This window comes from Macrobrachium nipponense, chromosome 16 (genome assembly GCF_015104395.2).
Source record: "Macrobrachium nipponense isolate FS-2020 chromosome 16, ASM1510439v2, whole genome shotgun sequence".
Lineage (NCBI taxonomy): Eukaryota > Metazoa > Arthropoda > Malacostraca > Decapoda > Palaemonidae > Macrobrachium > Macrobrachium nipponense.
The window spans coordinates 4,359,917-4,384,634 of record NC_087209.1 but is presented as its reverse complement, the minus strand read 5'-3'; the positions used below and the strand labels follow the sequence as shown (position 1 = coordinate 4,384,634).

Genomic DNA, 24,718 nt, shown 5'->3' with positions numbered 1-24,718 from the left:
TCTCTCATATCTTAAGAAGTATCTTCTCTCGGTCCTTGTTCGAGTTTACGAGAAAGAGCCTATTATAACAACAGGGGGCGTAAATGTAACGATCCTCTACAGGTTCGTTACAGGATTGCAAAAGTCCGTACGAATCGTCTCGATCGACGGCAGCAACTATTCACTTCCCCGAGTGGAATCTTTCTTTAGAAGTAAGTTGAGAGTTGTGTAGACTTTAGGGACGCCCTTTCATTCTTCTCTTCGATATGTTGAGGACGAAGAGGCGGCTTCTTCTCTGCTCCCTTATTCTCGATCCGGGATCAGTACCATGAAACGCCATCCTATGATATTGAACGGGGATGGATGTTTAGTCTCTTTTTTCCCCTTTTTCAATCGCTTAGGAAATGTAATAAGAGGATTTATGACGTCACAGGGAGCGACAATGACGCTGATCGCCCCATGTTGGCCTTCAGAATCCTGGATTCACAGAGGTCACATATTTCCTAGTTCACTTTCCAAGGACCTTTTCCGAGAGAGTCGGTCTACTCTAACTCGAAAGGTACCTATAACCTCTCCGCTCTGAGTTTGAACTACGTTCAGACTATCGAGAGGTTGACAGGAATAAGATTACCGTCTTCCTTTTCCGTCTGAAGAATGGGATAAGCCTGGCAGTCACAACTATTAAAGAATATGCAAATATGTTGTTGACAGCCTTTGGGCTCAGAGATTTGCGTCTGTCAAACAACAAGCCCTTCACGATTTTTGAGTTCTGTGGAATCTCGAAACTCGCTCACCATCTACTTTTTGTCTCACCTGTTTTCTCGGAGTCAGACACGTGCGAGATCAGGCGACATATAGTAGCACTGAGTTTCTTGTTGACGAAGTCAGTTGCGTTTATACACCCCCGATGATCGTGTAACATGAGACCAGGTTGGACTGTCAGGCATTCTTCCTTCGGGACTGAATCGCCTTTTTGCTCCTCGCTCCTTTCTCCTGGCACCAGAAGCTCGAGTCAGTTGATTCGCTGACGACGTTGGGTTGCGTTGATACACCCCCAAGGTTTGCTTAGATTGAATCGCCCAGGCAGTCCAGACACTCATTCTTCAGCGAAGAATAGTGCCTTATGGTCTTCAGGGTACAGCCTTGCTGTCCTTTGATTCGTCTGACTTGGTCCAACTCGGTCGCGTCACCTGACTTTAGTACAGACGGACTGACTGTGCATGTCCAGAATCGAAGCTTTCAATATGGAACTTAGACGTAGTCTGAAGTTCTTGATGTTAAAGCATTTGAACCTCTCCTACCTGTTAACTTTTTGCATGTGATAAGGAAGGCCTTTTTCTAACCACCCTAGATACGACAAGAGGGTTAGTGAATTTTAAGCCATCGTCACAAGTTTTGGCTTTAGAGAAGACAAGGCGGTGTGCTCTCTAAGACCTTCCGTTGTGGCCTAAGAATGGAAACCCGTTTTGTCCTTGGGCCAGGGAGCTTGGAAGCAAGGATGGCACAAGTTAGTGGGCAGGAGCCAGAGAGAGTCCTGTGCCCTGTCGGGTCTCTCAAGTTTTATCTACATAAAAACTCAAGAAAGTCGAAGTCATTCGGGCAATCTGCAGTGTTCCGAAAAAGACCAGACTTGCCCATATCGAAGAACACCCTGGCTTTAGTGTTAAGAGTTTCTTTCAAAAATGCTCCTTCATTGTGTTTGCACAAAGATTTGAAATCTTTTTATCTAAATGCTCACGAGGTGAGGGCGCGGACCTCGGAAGCATTTCAACAGAGCATGGCACTCAGTAACATCCTGAGTACCATGTTTTAGCGAAGCAACTCTGTGTTCACTTCACACTCCCTGCGAGATGTGAGATGGCATATGAGATCTGCTGCTCGCTAGGGCCATACGTGTCTGCAGACACAATCTTGGGGGCAAGAAGTACCACTCATCCTATCCTGTAGAAAATGGTTAGGAAAGAGCTCTTAATTTAGTTGATGAGTCGCCGACAACGGCGACTTCTTAACTCTTAAGCCTTAGTTAAAACACCTTAACTTTGGCTAGGTTGGTCAGGTGGTGATATATATTATATATATATATTTATTTACTTCTAGCCCTCATGGTATGGTCAATATGGTCTAGTCACGTCGTGGTCTCGCCCCTGTTGACAGATCATCTGGAGTGCACCAGCTATATAGGTCTCTACCTCGCTGGCAACTCTAGTAGCACAAGCAGACCTTACGTGGCAGTAACCACGAAGCCAGCTATGCTAACAGGTGGAACCAAGATGTAAATCATCTGCATGCATTTGTTTCCTAAAATCCTTCTATTCCCTGTCCCTTCCCACCTCCAAAGGTGGGATTCATGCTATATATATATCTGACAGGTAAGTTTCATGAACAAAATGATATTGTTATGATACAATAAAGTTTGTTCATACTTACCTGGCAGATATATATAATCAAGTACCCACCCACCTCCCCTCAGGGGACAGTGGAATAAAAATTATGAATAGAAAATGGGAATGGTTCCTGATACCCGCCTCCCAGCGGCGGGAATGGGTACTAACCACCTGGCCGACCACTGCGTGTGTCGGAAGTTTTTAAAATTCTGTCGAACTTCAGAAAATACAGCTATATATATATCTGCCAGGTAAGTATGAACAAACTTTATTGTATCATAACAATATCATTTTTCCTAACTATACAAACCTGAGGTCCTTTTACACATAGCCCCACCTCATGCCACCCCTCACTCTGCAGTTTTTGCTTGGGCCAAAAGCAAAAGTGATTGTTTACCTCCCAGTCGCGCGCGCGGCGCCTGTCGGACAAGCAGTTAACTACCGAACCCCTTTTGGTTTCGAAAGCTTACGACCTATCCAGCTGCCGCTAGTACCTTCCTATTGTAAAAGGACCTCAGGTTTGTATAGTTAGGAAAAATGCAATTTTGGACAAATTGTCATATTTGCTTCGTTTCATATTAGGCATTTCATAGAGTTTTATATATAAAAATGTGTGCAATTTCATGTAGAATAAAACGAAAAATATTTGAAGGTTGTAGCTTTTCTTATTTCCGAAATAATTGCATATAAAAAATATATATATAAAAAAATTCGACATTTGGTCAACTTTAACTCGTCAGATATGGTCAAAAACTGTAATTGTAAGCTAATACTCTTACAGTATAGTAATATTCAATCATTTGTCTTTGGAAGTCTCTAGGACAATATTTAGATTTATGGTGAATTTTTGAAAAAAATATTTGTTTACGTCCGCGCGTTACGAATTCATGCATTATTTTGTGATAATATTTCTCTGTGTTGTTCTTTTATCGTTTTACAATGTGTTTATATACCAAAATGATCGCAATTTAGTGTACATTACAACAAAAAAAAGTAACTTGTTACCTTTAACCGTTTTGCGCACAGCGCGATTTGAATACAATTATATATGAAATTTCGTTTTTGCGCTATCATATATCGCATTATTTATATATGATAATGATAATTTTTTTCATTTCTGATGGTTGCATACTAAACTTCAGCCAGTGTCAAAAAAATGAGCCAAAAATGAACTCTTAATCTTGAAAACTAAGCGCGCTGTGATTTTTTGAAAAAAAATATTTTTTCCGCTTCCGCGCTCACTCTGAAACACCTCCGGCACACGGGAGACAATTTTTTTTTTACCGCTTCGGCGTAAGAGGGTTAAATACACAGAATTCCCATTATCTTTGCTGAAAATTTTCAATCCAATATCATATAGTATGGACATATCTGATAATGAAAATAATAATACGTAATCTTATGGATGCATCTGGTATCATTAGCCAAGATCTAGGTGGGAAGCAGGGAATTCAGTCCAGCAAAGAAGTTGAACTCTGTGGACAGACTTCGCACTCTTCAACTCAGCCTAAGCTTTAATCAGGTCATTTCAGAATATTATCTTTAGTTTTATTTTCAGAATCTGGTTTTTAATTTTTTATATGAATATATTCTCAAACGAAAGAGATATCAGAGACTTATTTGAGTGATAAAATAATAAACTCAGTGAAGTAATAAACAACAAAGAATTAAGGAAGATTGACTTCCTTTCAAGCTGAGTCAAGTACAGATGCAACATTTTAAGACATAATTCTTAATTTTCTCTTTACATATAGCACATATCTAAGATCTGAAGGCACTAATGTACTGAAGGTGATTTTATTGTATCAAAACACAAGTTTTATTTTATATTGATGGCATGAATTATTAAAAATCCGATCATAAATAAAAACAGGTATAAAGAATGAAATGTTCACTCTTCACTTTTACTCGTTGTAATTCCTTTGTGCTTTGTCTTTTTGGTTTCAGGAAAAGATTATTTAGTTGTACAATTAATACTGAATCCTTTGGTATGACCAAAACTTTCCTATCTTTGGCAAAATGTGAGAAAATGAAGAAATATAAACATATTGCTAGTTTTCTAACCCACAGATGAAAATATGACAAAACGAGCGAGCAGCCTACCTCCCGGTACCAGCCAATCAGAGGCTGCCAAACAAACATCTCGAAGGCACAAGAATCCACCTTAAATAAATCGACTATAGTGTGGTGTTAGTCCCCTTTTGAGACCTAGCCAATCACTAGCGTGCAGTAGGCGGGGCTTAGCAGCAAAGGCCCATGAAATTTGGTAGTGGTGTCAGGGCACTGTAACTTCTATGCAGCCTCTTTCATTTCTTTTACTGTACCTCTGTTCATATTCTCTCTCCCATTTTTCTTTCAACCTTCACCCAACAATTGTTTCATAATGCAATGCCAGGTTTTCCTGTTTACACCTTTGATACATTGTACTTTTACTTTCCCTTTCAGTGCTTTGGCCTAAATTTTATATCCCATTACCCCATGACCTAGTCCAAGGGAGCTATTTCCCTTGGATCCCCAAAAGTAATAGTGCATAGCAGAATGAACTGTTCTGCACTATTATAAGCATGTAATTTTCTAAAATAATCACAGAAATCATACAGCTAAGCTTGGCAACCCAAGAAGAAGCCAAAGTGAATATATAGTTTGACAGGTTGAGAAATTGTATCTGGGATCAAAACAAATATTGCACCTAGAGAAACCTTTGGTGTTAACGCTATAGATTCTTCGAGTATGAAGCATAGGCTGTAAAATTTAGAAACATTGTCCAACACTTCTCTTACACGAATTATTGTAAATGAGTTATTCTGCCATGATATTGGGTTATTCTCTCAGAGAATTTATATTGGACCTGCACAATTCTCGTAATCAATTAGAAACAGTATACATACCAAAGTATTTCAAACAGAAAAAGGCAGACAGATAACAGCAAAAAAGTATACTGTATAATGTATTAACTAATAGTATTTTTAAAAAATAAGACAAAACAGGCTTATGCAAACAAAAAATATAATTTTCTGAATTATACCATTACCTCGTCGGCTTAACTGTGCATGTAACAAAACTCAATACTGGTAGAAATATTAGTCCAAATATATATATATATATATATATATATATATATATATATATATATATATATATATATATATATATATATATTATATATATATATATATATATATATATATATATATATATATATATATATATATATATTATATATATATATATATATATATATATACATTGAGCCTTTAGGCATGGTGCCAATTACTGTAGTTATACAAAGCCTGCCGACTGTCTATTGTTTCTCCCGAGGGGGAAGGGGGAAGTTAGCTCAAGTTAACATACCTTGGAGATGAGACCATCATGTAGTATGACTTTTTTAATTTTTGTGGCCTTTAATCCCACAAAATTAGGGTCACTGCAGCCACTGACTACAGATGATTGCTACACCCTATATATGGGCATATGTACTAATTATTAGACCTAGGATACAACATAACCTAAGCCATGTTAAAATAGCATTAGTATTTTGGAATAAACTGGAGGTACAAAAGACATACCCTAACACAACTTGAAGGTTATGCTTATTTGTACCATCATTGCAAGGATTTGATGCCCAAACACACTAGCAAGGTCTGAATTTTTCCATTAAAAGATAAATGAGGCATATAATCTAAGAAATATTGACATTTCAGTTTGTATTAACTGACTTAGGCATGCACTCAGGAAATATAGGATAGGCTATTAAATGGGGAAGGGGCGTAGCCTATCTCATAGTGTTAGGTTAGCTAGAGCCCAAACCTTTCTTAATTAAAATAGCTTATGTGTTTGACATTTTTTTCCTGTAACATAAATGTTTGACTTAGTTATTAGGGTTTATTCCATGCTTTTGCATTTCTTTCCCCAACAATGGTCAGAAAGGATAGGCAAATTGGTAAGTGCCATTTCCAACAATTGCTAGTTGCCTTTTGATATCAAAAGCTCAGAAGTGTTAAATAACAAAGAAAGAGAAAGTCTGTAAAATTAGTAATAAGAAGACTACAGATTTCCATTGAGTAATTATGAGAATTGGTGCTGGGCAGGTGGAAGTACTCACTCCAGCTTGGTGGAACAATAATGAAAGACTGGTCATAGTATCCAAAAAGGAGTAAAACTTGCTACTCTCAGAGCCATGATACTGTTTGAGATATTTCAGAGAGATATTGGGAGAAAGTGTAAGGGAAACAGCCGGAGACAGGGAAGGGAAATGGTGTTTTATTTGGCTGGTCCTGGGAGTACTGGGTGTCTTGCCTCTCATCCTAGAATAAGAAAGTAGAAACTCCTGGAGATACTAATGCCGTATCAATGTACAAAGCACTATGGTCAAACATCAACTCTACTGGTGGGGGAGGTTGACTTTAGATACAGTGATATACTAAGCAAGTCCAATACTAGATGGGCTTTCCCAGTCAAGTCACTTCAACTTCCCGCTAATATACTAGATATGGCACATACCATCTGTCATTGGTCTACGCTGAACGGATACACAAAGATAAGCATTTGTAAAGTTGTTACACAGTGAAATATTAATTCATTCGAACAACTTCAAATTTGCTGCAGAACCAGAAGTTCCTGATCCATTATATGTATAGGAAGGAAGCCAAATTAAAGCAAATTAATAGCTCACTCTAGCTTTCATTTTTGAGAAATTACTGTATTTCAAGAGATGTGTCTGCTGGATAGGATTTTGTTTTTTTTTTCTGGTGAAGAGATATAGACCAGAATAAACAAGTTTTTCTGTGGTGTTGCAGGTTTTATCTTCAGCAAAGATGAGAAGACTGCTTTGATTCAGACAAGTGGAGGGCCTTGTGCTGTCATTGCACCTGTGCAGGCATTTCTTCTAAAAAATCTCATAAATGAGGTCCAATATTCACAGCTCAGGGAGGTAAGGCTTGGGTCTATCTGTAGAAGTTAACTTGCACTGGATAGATTTTTAACTTTATCTTTTTTGTAATATGAAATAAGAGTATTTTACTAAGACTTGCCTTATTTATTTGTTTTATGAGACATATTGGGCAAGATGCTTTGGTGAGCATGCCCAGGATCTTATGCTTAGTCTTCTAAAAGTTTCACTAGAAATGCCTGCTTTTGAATGAAATAGCATCTGCTTCTCTGGAGTGTACATGGTGTCGTAAAATCTGGTTAATTTGATAACTGAAAACAGGTTGACAGTACAACAGTGGACCAGTATTTAGCTGTAGCCCTTACGGAGATGCTGTGTCAGTGTAAACAGCCGTCCACGTTAGGGGTGCAAACTGGAGATAAATCAAATTCACCCACCCATTCCGGTGATGGAAGTTCACCCTCAAGAAAAGAAGGTCAGGGTAATCTCTTATTTTTGATATTGTAAGTATCCTTACTTCACCTGAATAGATTACTACCTGTCTGCTTCAGTAGCATAAGTACAGAGTACTACACAACTGCTAAATGTACATTCTGCTAAGGAAGTGCTCTAGTGTGGTACTGAAGTAAAGATTCCAGTATTTGTTATGATTCAGACATAAACTGAATTGTGCTGCTATTTTGGAGTAAGTAGTACAAAACTTTTCAGGATGAAATGCCTGTTATAACTTGAAGGGTGTTAAATTCAAATCTTCATGACAAGAAATTTAAGCAAAGGTTATACTAAATAGAACTTCCATAAAGTGCTGCAAAATGTTGACAATTCAATACATCAGATACAAATGTTATTAGGTTTGAGAATCACTAGTTGAGTAATGGTAATTTGAAGCTTTTCTGTTTAGTATTTGTGTTTTCAACATTTGTATGTAGTATCTATCAGGATTATAATTACCTGGTGTAAATTGTTTTCTTATAAATCCAGTAATGAAACTTGGCCCATTTTTTGTCATAAAATCATCACACTTGCTTTTGTCCCCCTCAAAATAAAATTTAAGTCATCTTGTGGTGTATTGTAGTGGGTGGATATCTCGGCCTCAGGTAAGCATCTCGTTCTTATTTTCCTTTTGTCTTTCAAAACAATTTCTGATATGTACTTTATTTTAATCCCAAGGAAGTTATTAAGTGCTTTACTTTAATCCTAGAGGTAATTAAGTGAACCCTTTCTGGTTGAATTAGCCAGTCTAGTGTCATTAAATCTTGATCCATACCTCTCTCTCCTTGAAGAGGAACTTGAAAGAATTACTCAGCCTCATCTGTGATGGACCAAATTGGCATCATCTATCTTTGGGTCAGGCTCGTCTTCCAATCCACCATTACTAACAGATGATGGTAGATTGGTTACTGGCCCTAGGGAAAAGGCTGAACTGCTTCATTGAGCGTTTAAAGCCAAGAAATCAGCTGAGGATGTCCCTCTCCCTGATACTCGTCATCCTAAACCCATTCTTTCAAGTTTTGTATTTTGCTCCAGGGATGTTGAGAAAATTCTGAATAATCTTGATAGCTGGGGTGGGAAGATCATGTTGGTTTCTTCCCTTTGTTTAAAAAAAAAAAAAAGTTTCTTGTGTGTTGTCTCCCAAGATTACTAGATTCTGTAGATTTTTATGAGCACAAGCTTAGTAATACAGTGCCTGTTCCAAAGAGTGGTATACCTGCAGACTGCAGTAACTGCAGGCAAATCTCTATTCTCACTGTGCTCTCCAAAGGTACTGAAAAACTTAAAATATTTTATGTGGAATCTAAAGTATTGTTAGTTGATAGTCAATATGCATGCATACAGGAAGCAGTTTGGTACCTGTGATGCATTTTTAGACTTCACAGTACATGCCCTTTACAAGGGAACAGTGATAAGGGTTTTCAGTGCAGAGTAATTCAAATAGATTTTGTGCTGCTTTTGATTTAGTAAATCACAAGGAACTTACTGTATTTATGAACTTCAGAATCTTGGAGTGGGTGGTTATGTTTTAGGGTTACTTCAAGCTTTCCTTACGGGTAGGCAGCAGTGGTTGTTGTGGACGGGATCTTTAGTGAACCAAGACTTAATGTGTGTCTGGTCCACAGGGCAGTGTTCTTGGTCCACTGTTATTTTTTGTTGTAAAGCAGTGATTATTGGCCTTGAAAACAAGTTTGTTCAATATGCCAATGATGGAACATGAGTGGGTGTTGTGAGGTCTCCACATTACGAGAAATGAAGTTGCCCTCAGCCTCAATCGGGACATGGACTGGATTAGGGGATGGTGTAGTTGGTGGGGTATGAGGTTGAACTCAAGTAAAACAAAATCACTATTGATTGGCATTTTCAGCAAATGCTGCACAAAAAAAGTTAGGTACAGTATTGTTCATAAGGCCTCATATATTCATAACAGTGGTAAAATCAGTGCAACCTGTTTTAGGTCATGTATACTTCCTTTACTGGAATACTGTTCTCAGGTATGCATGTCTGCTTCTGCTAGAGATTTATCTCTCTTAGATAGTTGTTCATGGTGGTAGGTTTGTTTCCTAATAATAGCAGTTATAACTTGGACCATCAATGGATGGTCTCTCGTTTGTCAGTTTTTCATAAGTTGTATTTCAACAGAGATCTTTCACATTCACAATTGGTCCCTGATCCTCATTATCTGCCAAATGCAACCAGATTTGATGAACAGCAACACCAATATGCAGTAGTTGTGCCTCGCTGTCGAACTTCTCAGTTCCCGAGGTCCTTTATTCCTTACACCATTGGACTGTGGAACCGCCTCCCTGAGGAGGATGTCCTGCAGTTGGAACTTCAGAGGTTCAAGTGAAAATGCAATTCATTACTACCCTAATCCTATTCTTCTTGCATTTTAATATATTTTTTTTTTAAATAAGTGGTAGCTCTTCTTTCTACATTACCCTTTACTTCCTCTTGCTTTTCCTAATGAACACTATATTCTTTGAAAGCTTGAACTTCAAGTCAGTGGCCCCTACAGGCTTGTTCCATGTAATTCTACTGAATGACAATAATAATAATAATACCACTTAGATTGTAATTTAGGCCAATTACAGGAAATACTGTAAGAACATTATAGCTATACGTATAGGGGGAACAAATGTAAAGTTACAAATATTAATTTTTCCCTACAGTCACTTTATTTATAATGTGAGTGCCTGACTCCTAAATTCCCTTTTTCTGGGCCGAACGGAGCAGATGCCACAAAGAATGATTATAACTTATCTAAGATTTGGGTATTAGTCCATCTAAGTACAAGCAAAGTACTTCAAGAAGATTGGTTTTTTTTATTTATTTTAAGGGAGACTAAAGCTCTGGGACAATTTTATGACAATGAACTTGGCTAATTATAAGAAACTGCTTTTTATGGAAAAATTTCAAATTAAAATAGATATTTTTTTCAATTTCCATAAGACGTGTAGTACTGTTAAAAAAGAATCACCATCTGATAGTGTTCCTCTTTAAAATGAGTCTAATTTTATCTTTAAAATGAGTCTAATTTCATCTTATTCATGACTTTGTTGAAGATGAATATTAGACTTTAGTTACACGTATACTACTAATAACTACCCAGTATGAACAGCATTTTTCGTGAATCTTTTTCATCAGGCCCATTTGCAATTGCATGTTTGGACGATCCCCTGCCACAGACTAATGACCATTCAACCTCGAGCCTGCATGAAGAAGAACCTTCACCAACTTTAAGTGCCAAAGATTACAGCCTTTTTCATTCCAGTGTTAGGTATGGTTTTTAAAAGCTGTTGTTTATAAAGTCTATCCTTCTGTCATATGCAATATTCCAATTTTTTTCAAGTTGCAACAAAATATATTAAGATTAATGGGTTTGTAGGTGCAGGCAGTGGTGCAGATTGCAGTTGATGAAGATTTGCATTTGCAAAGAGCACTGACAACATATTACTGTATTACTGTACGTGAACCATTGTAGTTTTTTTCTCATTACCACATGTTTACATGGAGAAAGGCAATGTTAGTACACTGTATAGAAGTATTTTCTATATAGCCTAACCTATTTTAATTTACAGTGCGTTAAAGAAATCAAAGAGGTAGGATATATGATACCATAATTACCTAAGAACTGGAAAGGTAAGGATATGAATTAAGCACGAATATCTCCGTGTTTTACTTCCTCCATAAGAATTAACTTTTTAAATAATAGCACTTGGAATAATAATTTTAAAAGGGTTCATAGACTTTTAAGCTTTTGTGAAGTCCTTAGAAAAATTACTAAAGTGAAAATGTCTAACCCCATAAAGGGAAAAGCTGATGTACAAATATATATGATGATTTAAGTGATTAGAAAAGGAACTTGAGAAAACTGATGAAAAAAGTACTTGAGATATGTATTATATACACGGCTTCTGATGTGTAGATGCAACCGAAAGAAAATTTATACTGTAAATATCATATAAACTATCTTGTTCTTGGTTCATTGTATGTATAAAAGTCCTGAAAGTTAAGTGACTGACATTAAAATACATATTTGTTCATGAAACTTACCTGTCAGATATATATATAGCTGTATTCTCCGACTCCGACAGAATTCAAAACTCCCGGCACACGCAGTGGGCGGCCAGGTGGTTAGTACCCATTCCCGCCGCTGGGAGGCGGAATATCAGGAATCATTCCCATTTTTCTATTCAGATTTTTCTCTGTCGCGGTAGTGAAAACACCTGTTTCCACTACCTCCGCCTAGGATTTTGAAACTTCATTAGCCGCTTAAGTATCCTACTTATTTTTTTTGAATGATTGACTTGGATTTGTGGCTAGGCATACGCTATCATAAATTAATTAAAATTTTTTCATTGCATATGATGTCTGAATCTAGTTAGCCTAGTTTCAGATTTTGTTGTCTGCAACGGGTAAGGGGAGGCTACCGAAACCTTCGGTAGACACTCGTTTAGTATACATGTTTTCTTTTGTTGAGAGATCAATGTAATTAGTGTAATGTTGACTGATTCCGAAGAGACGTATGATTCGTATGTACGCAAATTAGAGCGTGATAGAATCAGGAGGTCTTCCTCCACAGTACCAGTAGACTTTATTTTGCTAACCCTGTGGTAGGGCTTACGGGCCTAGAGGAAGTTCTGTGAGAAGTAATGCCCTTTCTATTATTGTGGATTACATCAAGTAAGCTTGAAAAAAGTGCTCGCTCTCCAATCAGTGTTGTGAGTGTAGTGATGTTTGATTTTGACCCTAGTGTTGTGGAGGGGGCGTCAGATCGGTCCTATAACGCCTCTAGGTCTAAACCTCTGTCGGACTCCCAGGACCAGGGAGGGGGCAAGTTGAAAACCGAAGGAGGGTTACGGGAACCCCCCCACCGATCTGGCGTCCCTTCGGCAGGATAAGGCTGCCAAAGATCGTGCACGTGCACGAATCATGAAAGATTGCTTCTCGTCCTCCGAGGGCGTCCTCCCCGCAAGGTTGGAGCTCTCGGAAGGACTCGCGCCCTCTAAGAAGCGTTTAGAGAAGAGGAACGCTTCAACGTCCTCTCTCTCGTCAGGAGGGAACGTCAGATCCGCCCATAACGCCTCTAGCCTGGACCTCTGTCGGACTCCCAGGATAGGGAGAGGGCATGTCGAAAGCCGAAGGAGGGTTACGGGGAACCCACATCGATCTGGCGTCCCTTCGGCTTGACTTAATATCGATAAGCGTGACAAAGACGCAAAATGTCGCACAGGCGGCTGTCGTCTTGGTCAAGAGATTAAAAATGTCCTTAAGGCAGGACCCTCACAAGGACGCCTTTCGAGACATTCAACGCTCTATCGAGAGGAAGACTTCGTTTGCACTTCCTCCATCTAGACTGAAAGGGAGAGCTGGGATCTGGTACGAAACAGGAGAAGAAGCAGGATTGAAAGCACCGTCTTCTTCTCAAGGAGATTCGCCAATTTGGTGGACGCTCCAAGGAGGTCTTATTTGTCATCGGCTAAGGTTTCCTCCTCCCCTCATGGCGTTATGTATACGTTATGTGACGTTCGCTTTACTACGAAACGGGATATTGTTCAAGCTCATAAGATTGACGTCCGCAAGCTGATTTGCATAGTCAAATAGCTCGCCAAGACGCATCTTACTCGTCCCTAAGGGACGCTCTGTCAGCGGACAGAGATGACACTGGACAGACTATCCTAGTTTTCGACAGGAGAAGGGCAAAGAATTCCTCATACCCAAGAACACACAGGCGTCCTTTTAAATGCCCTTCTGCAGTGTCGATGACCGTGACAAAGACGCAAGATGTCGCACAGGGGCCGGCCGTCGTTTTTGTCAAGAGTGGCGAACGTCCTGAAGACTCGTCCTGATGACGATCACCGTACTTATGCTTAGGACGCTCGCGTTTCATGAGCGGCTCTCCCCTCGCCAGGAAGCCTCTCAAGTTACTCGTGTTGACGCACGTCATTCACTATGACGCTTCCCTTGATGTTCGTCACTCTTCTATTCCGGACGCTCTTCAAGACGCTCAAAGAATGCAATCAGGACGTTCGGCAAGCACCTCGCGACGATGCCTTTCGGAACGCTCGGCGTTCCTTTTTTTGAGCGCGTGTCTGGATATGTTCATTTGCATTACTAAGAAACGCAAATGTTGCACAGGCGGCCACCGTCTTTGTTAGAAGGTAACGAAAATCTTTAAGGCCGTCTTGGAGACGATGGCCTTACGTCTTCCTATAGTGCTCTCACACTTTCAGGAGCAGTGTGCGGCTCTCCAGGACGCTTTTCGGGTGGCCTTTCAGAAGACGCTCGACGTCATAAACATTGATAAGCTTTTTTGGAAGACGCTCGATGTCTTACACATCTGGACGCTCGCCAGGACGCTAGCGAGGACGCTCGCCAGGACGCTAGCGAGGACGCTTTTGAAGACGCTCGCATCCTACACGTCATGACGCTCGGTAGAGCACTTGCCAGGACGTTCTTCAGAACGATAGGCGTCCTACGCATCAAGACGTTCGGCAGGATTCCTGCAAGAACGCTCTTCAAGAGAGCGTCGTCGAAGTAGAGGAAGGAGTTTGGTCTCGTCAAGATGTCTACTTCTCTTTCTACGAAGGGAGCGTTCAAGAGAATCCATCACTTGAATTCCTGGAAAACTGTAAGCAGATTTCGGTGTCATAAAACGCCTCGTCTGCTTTCGGGATTGCGCTGCCGAAGGGGAACATTAAGGTCATTCCTGTCGTAAGCCCAGTCTAATCAGGAATCCTGCCCCTTCCTCGATTTCTGCGGGAATCGGGAAGGCTATATGCTCGAATTCCTGGATTACTTTCCGTCATGCAATTGGGTTAGTTCTCATTGACAAAGTTCTTAATAACATTTTATCGCATAAGCGGATAAGTAACAAAATTTCGAAAGAGCTCTCATTCATTAGTCAGAGGCTCATCCAGGAAAAAGACTTATAGACTACGTCCATGAAGTCTTATGTCAAATATCATAAGAAGCTTGAACTTTCCTTTTCGATCTTCGGTTCTCACTTGAGGATTTCCATTTGAATAATATTATTCCTTTTCTTGGCAAAGAGAATGAAGACAGTCGATTTCCATTCTCTCTCTCTTCTCGTCGAGGAAAGAATGTAGTAGAGAATTAGATGTTCAAGTGACTGCAATACTTAGGTATTTTATCTTCGCGTCATATTACTAATGTAAAGTTCAAGTCATATACGCATATCGTGGTTACCTCTACAGATGGCAACCGAAAGGACTGTTATTTTAAGTGTATTTTAATCGGTCCTTCCTGCAAACTTCCAGGAGTTTCCGGTGTAAGGACAATGCTTGAAGGTATTGTTACAACAACACCAACTCAGCTTCTGCATGTAGCGAAATATGTTTCGCTTAAATATGCCCTGCTTGAGAATTTTCTTATGATCGATAATAGTAACGAACCTATTCCTTCGTAGAAGAGAGTAGCTGGTAACTCAGGCAGAATAGTGCGAAACGAGAGGTTGCTGTCATTGTGGATGACGCAAGTATATTTAATCGGTACTCCCGGCAACTTTCCAGGAGTTTCCGATTTAACATTTGGTTAATTGAGCGTAATGATTACGACAACACAAAATCAGCTTCTGTATTAGCGAATTCTGTTTCGCTTAGATATGCCAACTTGAGAGTTTCTGTTCAAATAATGGAAAATCTATTCCTTAGATGAATAGAATAGCTGGCAACTCGGCATAAGACTGCGAGAAGGTGAACATAAGCTGCTGCCTGTAACTGTCACAGTGTCTCACACTGTCACCAACTCAGTGTTAGGTAGCTCGTTGTACTGCTCAGTCGGTTACGTCTCTCTCTCCCGCGGGATTGATTTACGAACCGTATCTCTGCCCTACAATCATGACTTTTGCCTCGGGTTGAGGGGATTTCTGGTAATCATGAATAAACGACTTCCTTTTGCTAAGAAATTTTCAACAGAGATATCTCTTAGACATGTTCGGCGCTGCTTACCGCACTGTAACAGAATTCTGTAACGAGTCTACCGCAGCATAGCACTATAATAATGCTCTCCTTGCTTATGCAAAGCGCAGCCTTATTAGGGAAGGAAGCATGCTTAGTGAGGGAATGGATGAGTCTGCTGGGGACCATTTCCTCGCTGGAGAAGCTTGTTTCCCTGAATAGACTGCAATTCAGACCTCTACAGTTTTTTCCTACAGGAGAACTGAAATAACATCAAAGATCTAGAGATAATTCTAAACGTCTCTCAATGGGTTAAGGATCACCTCAGGTGATAATGAGAGGGAGCCAGGCATCCGGACAGAGGTCCTGGCACATAATCTAAAAGAATTGGAAGCAATTTGGTTGGCTCTCCAGTTCCTCGAAGAGTGAGGTTTTGGTCGAGTGGTCCAAATCATCTCAGATAATTCCGCAGCTCTCTCATATCCCAAGAAAAGAGAGATGGTTATCGGCATAGGCACGGAACGTAACGATCCGTAAGAGGTTCGTTACACGATTGCACGTCCGTGCGGATCTTCTCGATCGACGGCAGCAACTACTGACGTTTGACTTTTGAGTAATCCTCGCTTAGAAGTATGTCGAGAGTTGTGGAGACTTGGGACGTCCTTTCGTAGATTTTTGCAATATTGAAGACGAAGAAGCTTCCTCTACGTTGCGCCCTTATTCTCGATCCGAGAGCGGTAGCAATAGACGCCATCCTATAGTATGGAATGGGGATAGTTGGTTAGCCCTTTTCCCCTATTCAAAAGCTTAGGAAATGTAATAAGATAATCGCTGGCGTCAGAGGGAGTGAGAAAGACGTGATCGCCCCATGTTGGCCTTCGAGAGGCTGGATTCACAGAGGTCACGTCCTTCAGAGAGCACTTTCCAAGGACCCTTCCCGAGAGAATCGGTCTACTCTAACAGCCTCACTTCGAGAGGTACCTAAAATCTCTCCGCTCTGAGTCTGAATGCGTTCAGACTGTCAAGAAGCGAGAGGATCTTCAAGATTAATTGCAAGTCTCATTGCCAAAGCAAAGCAGTGCTGCATATTTTGCAGTGTACCAATCGGAGTGGGCCGTTTCTGACATAGGGCAGGAAGAATGAACTGTTTCCTCTACCTCTGACCTCTGTGAATGACTTTACCGCCTTCCCATTCCGTCTGAAGTATGGGATAAGCTAACAGTCCCAACGATTGTAGAATACGGAAATATGTTGTTGACGGCCTCTAGGCTCAGAGATTCGGATCTGTCAAACAACAAAGCCCTTCACGATCTTTGAGGTCTGCGGAAATCTTGATGGAACTTAGACGTAGTCTGAAGTTCTTGATGTCAAAGCATTTCGAACCTCTCCTTTCTGTAAACTTAATACACGTGACCAGAAAGGCTAATTTTCTAACCACTCTAGCTACGGCAATGAGGGTTAGTGAGGTTTTAGCCATCATCGGAGGTTTTGGCTTTAGAGGACATAATTCGGTGTCCTCTAAGCCTTCCGTTCTTGCTAAGAACGAAAACCCGTCTAACCCTTGGCCCAGAGGCCTGGAGATCAAGGGGATGGCACAAATTATTGGGCAAGAGCCACAGAGAGTCCTGTGCCCTGTCGGGGCTCTCAAGTTTTATCTTGATAAAACTAAAGAAAGTCAAGGTCATTCGGACAATCTGCTGTTCCCGTAAAAAGACCAGACTTGCCCATGTCGAAGAACGCCCTGGCGTTATTTTTAAGGAGTCTTTCTAAGAGGCTCATTCGTCATGTTTGAACAAAGATTTGAAACCTTTTAAGTAAGTGCTCACGAGGTGAGGGCGCGGCCTCGGAAGCATTTCAACAGAGCATGACACTCAGTAATATCCTGAGTGCCACGTTTGAGCGAAGCAACTCTGTGTTCGCTTCACATCCCGACGGGATGTGAAGACGACATATGAGATCTGCGAGTCGCTAGGACCATACATATCCGTAGAAATATTATTGGAGGCAGGAAGCAGCACGAATCCTATCCTATAGAAAAAGGGATAGGTGTGCTTTTAACTTTGAAGGGTTGGTCGCTTGAGGCGCTTTCCCTTTCGTTAGCCTAGAAGTTATGGGACTAACTTCGATAGGTTAGGTCAGGTGGTGGTTTTAGCTTCGTTGCCCTCACAGTATGGTCAATATGGTCTAGTCGCATTGTGGTCACGCCCCCGTTGACAGATCATCTAGAGCGCACCAACTACACAGGTCACTACCTTGTTGGCAACTCTAGTAAAGCAAAGCAGACTTCGGTGACAGTAATCAAGAAGTCAGCTATGCTAACAGGTAAGGAATCAAGATGTCAATCATCTGCACTTGAGGTGTTTCCTAAATCCTTCTATTCTGTCCCTTCCCACCTCCAATGGTGGGATTCAGCTATATATATATCTGACAGGTAAGTTTCATGAACAAAATGTTATTGTTATGATACAATAAAGTTTGTTCATACTTACCTGGCAGATATATATAATTAAAGTACCCACCCACCTCCCCTCAGGGGACATTGGTATGAAAATCTGAATAGAAAATGGGATGATTCCTGATATCCCGCCTCCCAGCGGCGGGAATGGGTACTAACCACCTGGCCGCCCACTGCGTGTGCCGGAGTTTTTAAATTCTGTCGGACGTCGGAGAATACAGCTATATATTATCTGCCAGGTAAGTATGAACAAACTTTATTGTATCATAACAATAACATATTTCTTGATTACTGGTACATACCTCAATGAACCATAAGTTGGAAAACAGTTCTTTGATTCAAAGGCCCATAGGAAGTAATGTCTACATCTTGCATCCATGAAACAGAGTGCCTGATAAATGTAGGATCTGTCTTAGGATGGTCTGTAGTAATTTGGGTTAGAAGTTTTCTAATGGCTTTGCAGAGGCACTTAAGCCTAAAAAAAAAAAAACCCAAACATTCAATACAGATGTCTGTGGAAACTAACTATTGTCACATAAGCTCATGTAACAAACTGTAAACTGTCACCTCAGTATGTACTATCCATCTTCAACCAAGAGCATGTTTGTAATAACCAAGGTTTTGTTCATGAAACTTACCTGTCAGATATATATATAGCTGTATTTTCTGAAGTCCGACAGAAATTCAAAAACTTCCGGCACACACAGTGGTCGGCCAGGTGGTTAGTACCCATTCCCGCCGCTGGGAGGCGGGTATCAGGAACCAGTCCCATTTTCTATTCATAATTTTTCTGTCGCCGGTGCTGGAAACACCTGTTTTCAGTACCTCCGTCTTAGGATTTTGGAAACTTCATGGCCGCTAAATATCCTAATTGTCTTTTGATTTATTGACTTGGATTTGTGGCTAGGCATACGCTATCTTAAATTGTTTTGAATATGATTCATTTTTGTATATCTGAATCTAGTTAGGCTAGTTTCAGAGGGTGTTGTCTGCTAAGATAGGGTGTGGCTACCGAAAGCTTCGGTAGTTCCGCACTCGATATGCACGAGGGCTATGTGTCTTGCTTCTTTGTTGAGATTTGTCATGTAAGGATGTGAGACTTTGTCTAATTCCATAAGGAAGACGTATGATTCATATGTACGCAATTAATCAGTAAACAAATAGTCAGGGTAGGCTAACCTACCTGTAGACTATTTTGCCTAACCCTGTAGTATGGCCTACGGGCTATAAATATGTCTCGTGAGGTATGCCCTTTACGTTATAGATTCCATCTGTATCTTGGAATCTAAGGTGCTCGCTCTCCTATCATTGTGGTGAAAAGTGCTACTTCTGTAGTTTGTTACTCCTAACCCTGTAATGTTGCCTTCGGGCCCTAAACAGTTTTCTGTAGAGGGTATTGACCTTTCTCTGATACTCTATCGATTCGTAACTTAGAATCGAAAGTGCTGGCTTTGGAGAGCAAAAGTGAAGTGGCTAAGTGCAGTGACAGTGCCCCTTGTGTAGTGGAGGGTGCGTCAGATCGGCCTTATTTCGCCTCGAGGCCGGGACCTCTGCTTGACTCCCAGGACAGGGAGAGAGCATGTCGAAAGCCGAAGGAGGGTTACGAGGAACTCCCACCGATCTGACGTGCCTTCGGCAGACCTGAAGTTACTCCCAGGCTGCCAAAGTGCGTGCACGAATCCTGAAGGATTGCTTCTCGTCCTCCGAAGCGTCCTCCCTGCGCAGGGTTTGGAGCTTTCGGAAGGACTCGCGCCCTCTAAATAGAAGCTTTATAGAAGAGGTCGTTTCACGTCCTCTCTCTCTCTCTCGTCATGCGTTGCAGTGAGAAGTAAGAAGGCGAACGTCGCCTGAACTCGTGTACGTCTTTCCACCGAGAAAGGGAAAGCAAGTCATATTAGCAGGACGCTTTTGAGCGCGGACGTCCTAGCTTTGTTGCTGTGAGAATAAGAAGGCGTTCCCTCGCCCCGCGTATTCTCACACGATCAACCCTTCACCTGAGACTGCTTCGTGCAGTCGGTTTTCTCTCCGAGATGTCTAATGCTCTTCCCTGAAGGCAGTTTCGCTTGCATTGACGCCTGTCAGGAGCGTGACGCTTTTCTGCACGCTTTTTTTTTGACGCTCGGCTTGGACGGGACGTTCGGATGGACGCCAGGCGCGCGCGCGGGTGCACGCCAAGCGCGCACCAGTAGACGCCGATGGCCGAGCGCACGCCAGTGGATACCGAGCGCGAGCGGCGCGCCGAGAGGTGCTCGCTGCTCCGCCAGTGCGCGAGCGGCGCGCCGAGAGTGCTCGCTGCTCGCCAGTGGACGCCGAGCGGGCCGCGCCGAGAGTGCTCGCTGCTCGCCAATGGACGCCGAGCGTGCTCGCTGCTAGTCAGTGGACTTTTTGCCCGAGCGCGCACTGCCAAGGATTGTGTCGCCTGGCTGAACGTTTCTGTTGAAGTCTTCAAGCTGATTTGGGCCTAAAGATTTTTTACCTAACTTCGGTGATCCCTTCTCCATCGCCTGCGAAGAATGTGAAGTAAGCAGTGCTTCGGAGGAAGCTTAAAGTTAAAAGGCAACTTCGTTTTCGAAACCCAGCAAGACCACGGGTTTCGTGAATTATAGAGGTCTTTGTCAGTAATATTGCTTTTCGTAAAGTCCAGGATTGGATGGAGTTATGGAAAGCTCAAGGAAAGATCTCTTTTGCTCTACCGCAGTCAAGACTTTGCGGTAAAGGCAGCTATGGGTTATGTAAAAGCTCGACGTCCTGCACGTCAGGACTCTCGGCAACGTTCAGTAGGATTCTTGCAAAGGCATCATCAAAAGGAGGAAAGCGCAAGACAGGACTTCCTTTGCCATACTGCCAATAAATTTTGATACGGGAGAGGAAGCTGGTTGGAGAGTTTCTTCCTCTTCCCAGGATAATTTTGCAAGCTTTTTAGCCCATCTGAAAGGGCTTTTCAGATGATAGATTTTGTTAGTTCCTAGTCGGGACTTACGCTGCCGAATTGAACATCGTCGTTCTACCTGTCGTTAAGCCGTCTCTTAACAGGATTCTTGCCCCTTCCTCGTTTGAGACGGGAATCGGAAATAAAATGCTCGACTTCCTGGATTACGTTTTGTCAATTCAGTGAATTTCCCCCATTGACAATATACTATCGTTTTGTCAAGTAAGTGGGGTATCCCCTCATTGACAAATTATCTCTTTGTCCCGTAAATGGGTTAGTTCTCATTGACAAACTTCTCATTAACTTTATATTGCGTAAGCGGATAAGCTCTTATTGACACATTCGCAGACTCGTACAAGAAATAGACTTGTAGACTACGTCAATGAACGCTTATGTCCAATAACATAAGAAGCTTGAGCTGTCCGCTTCAATTCTCTTGAGTTTTGTTTATGAAACTTGCCTGTCAGATATGTATGTAGCTGTATTTCCGAATTCAGCTATAGTATATATGTCTGCCAGGTAAGTATGAAAAAAACTTTATTGCAATATAATATCATATTTTGCTTGCGTTATTTTACTACTGGTTGGCTCAAGTCATATACGCTTGCTGTAGTTACCTCTTCGGATGGCAACCGAGAGGTCTATTGTCTATTAATTTAAGGATATTTTTAATCGTTACTCCCTGCAGCTTCCAGGAGTTTCCGATTTATCTTTTACCGTTGTATGGTAGTGTTATGACGACACAAACGCATCTATATATTTAGCGTTTTCTGTTTCGCTTAAATATACCAGCTTGAGAGTCTCTTTATGCTAAAAATTACGGACCTATTTCTTCGTAGAATAGGGTAGCTGGCAACCCAGGCATAAAGTTAAGAGACGACGATCGTAAGCTGCTGCTGTCACTGTCCTCTCCGCCAGTCCAAACGAGGCAGTACCAGCTCGTTCGCTGTCATGCGCTGTAGGTTACGTCTCTCTCTCCTGCGGGATTGACTGACTAACCGTATCTCTGTGCTGGCAGTTACGTCTCTCTCTCTCCTGCGGGATTGACTGACTAACTGTATCTCTGCCCTACAATCACGGACTTTAGCCTAAGATTGAGGGGATTTCTTACATGAATGAATAAACATTGCATTCGTTTTGCCTTACTATGTTCTCAGAGATATCGCTTACTCCTTTCGGTGCTCGTTACCGCACGGTATAGGACTACGAGTCTACCGCAACATTTCACTATTATATGCTCTCCCTGCTTAGGCAAAGCGCAGCCTTTTTAGGGAAGTAAACATACTGTGTGAGGGAATGGATGAGCTTGCTGGGACCATTTCCTTCCTAAAGAAGTTTGTTTCCCTGAATAGACTGCAATTCAGACCTCTACAGTTTTTTCCTACCGGGAAAACTGAAATTTTATTAAAGATCTAGGAATGATTCTGAACATCTCTCGGTGCGTTAAGTATCACTTGAGGTGATAGAAAGAAGGTGCCGGACATCTGGAGAGGGTTTCAGATGTCCTGGATCATAATCTGAAAGAAGTGGAAGCAATTCTGTCGTCCCTCCAGTCTGGAAACGAGTTTTTGGAACCAGTGGTCCATATCAACTCTGATCTTCCACAGCTCTCTCATATCTTAGGAAGTATCTTCTCTCGGTCCCTGTTCGGGTTTTACGAGAAAGAGCCTATTATAACAACAGACGTAGAATGTAACGATCCTCTAGAGGTTCGTTACAGGATTGCAAAAGTGCGTACGAATCGTCTCGATCGACGGCAGCAACTACTGACTTCCGAGTGGAATCTTTCTTTAGAAGTATGTTGAGAGTTTATGGAGACTTTTAGGACGTCCTTTTCATACATCTCTTCGCTATGATATTGAACAGGGATGGATGTTTAGGTCTTTTTTTCCCCTTTTTCAAACGCTTAGGAAAAATGTAATAAGATGATTTATACCATCACAGGGAGCAACAATGACGCTAATCGCCCCATGTTGGCCTTCAAGATCCTAGATTCACAGAGGTCACGTCCTTCCAAGGACCTTTTCCGAGAGAGTCGTCTACTTAACACGAAAGGTACCTATAACCTCTCCGCTCTGAGTCTGACTACGTTCAGACTATCGAGATGTTGACAGCATAAGATTGCCGTCTTCCCTTTCCATTTGAAGAATGGGATAAGCTGGCAGTCACAACTATTAAGAATACGCAAATATGTTGTTGACGGCCTTTGGGCTCAGAGATTTGCTTCTGTCAAACAACAAAGCCCTTCACGATCTTTGAGTTCTGTGGAATCTCGAAACTCGCTCACCATCTACTTTTTTGTCTCACCTGTTTTCTCGGAGTCAGACACTCGTGCGAGATCAGGAGACACATAGTAGCCCTGAGTTTCTTGTTGACGAAGTCGGTTGCGTTTACACACCCCCGATGATCGTTTAACATGAGACCAGGTTGGACTGTCAGGCATTCGTCCTTCGGGACTGAATCGCCTTTTTGCTCCTCGCTCCTTTCTCCTGGCACCAGAAGCTAGAGTCATGAGTGGCTCAGGAGTTGATTCACTAAACACTTAAGTTGGGTTGCGTTCATACCACAAGGTTTGCTTAGCTTGAATCGCCCAGGCAGTCCAGACACTCATCCTTCAGCGAAGTATAGTGCCTTATGGTCTTCAGGGTACAGCCTTGCTGTCCTTGATGCGTCTGACTGGTCAACTGGTCGGTCACCTGACTTTAGTACAGACTGACTGACTGTGCATGTCCCAGATCGAAGCTTTCAATATGGAACTTAGACATAGTCTGAAGTTCTTGATGTCAAAGCATTCGAACATCTCCTACCTGTTAACTTCTTGCACGTGATCCAGGAAGGCCCTTTTCAACAACCCCCTAAGATACGACAAAGAGGGTTAGTGAGGTTTTCAGCCATCGTCAGAAAGTTTTGGCATTAGAGAACACAAGGGGTGCGTTCTCTAAGCCTTCCGTTGTGGCCTAAGAATGGAAACCCGTCTTGTTCTTGGGCCAGGAGCTTGGAATCAAGGATGGCACAAGTTATTGGGCAGGAGCCAGAGAGAGTCCTGTGCCCTGTCAGGTTCTCTCAAGTTTTATCTACATAAAACTCAAGAAAGTCGAAGTCGTACGGACAATCTGCAGTGTTCCGAAAAGACCAGACTTGCCCATATCGAAGAACACCCTGGCTTTATTGTTAAGGAGTTCTTTCAAAAAAGCTCCTTCATTGTGTTGGCACAAAGATTTGAAATCTTTTGATTTGAATGCTCACGAGGTGAGGGCGCGGCCTCGGAAGCATTTCAACAGAGCATGGCACTCAGCAACATCCTGAGTACCATGTTTTTAGCGAAGCAACTCTGTGTTCAATTCACACTCCCTGCGAGATGTGAAGATGACATATGAGATCGCTGCTCGCTAGGGCCATACGTGTCTGCAGACACAATCTTTGGGGGCAAGTAGTACCACTCATCCTATCCTGTAGAAAATGGTTAGGAAGAGCTCATAATTTAGTAGTTGAGGGTGCGACAACGGTGACTTCTTAACTCTTAAGCCTTAGTTAACACACCTTAACTTGGCTAGGTTGGTCAGGTGGTGATATATATTTTTTATATATATATTTATTTTACTTCTTAGCCCTCATGGTATGGTCAATATTGGTCTAGTCCACTCGTGGGTCTCGCCCCTGGTTTTTTGA

At 41.7% G+C, this 24,718-nt stretch overlaps 1 protein-coding gene across 1 annotated transcript in view; it reads left to right on the top strand.

Annotated features, from left to right (window-relative positions):
• Positions 1 to 24,718, top strand: part of LOC135195534 (ubiquitin carboxyl-terminal hydrolase MINDY-3-like) — a 79,548-nt gene that overhangs the window by 21,112 nt on the left and 33,718 nt on the right. The window contains exons 2-4 of the mRNA XM_064221785.1: positions 7,160 to 7,293; positions 7,573 to 7,726; positions 10,891 to 11,023. Coding sequence (XP_064077855.1) covers positions 7,160 to 7,293; positions 7,573 to 7,726; positions 10,891 to 11,023 — 421 coding nt within the window. The remainder of the gene's footprint in view (positions 1 to 7,159; positions 7,294 to 7,572; positions 7,727 to 10,890; positions 11,024 to 24,718) is intronic.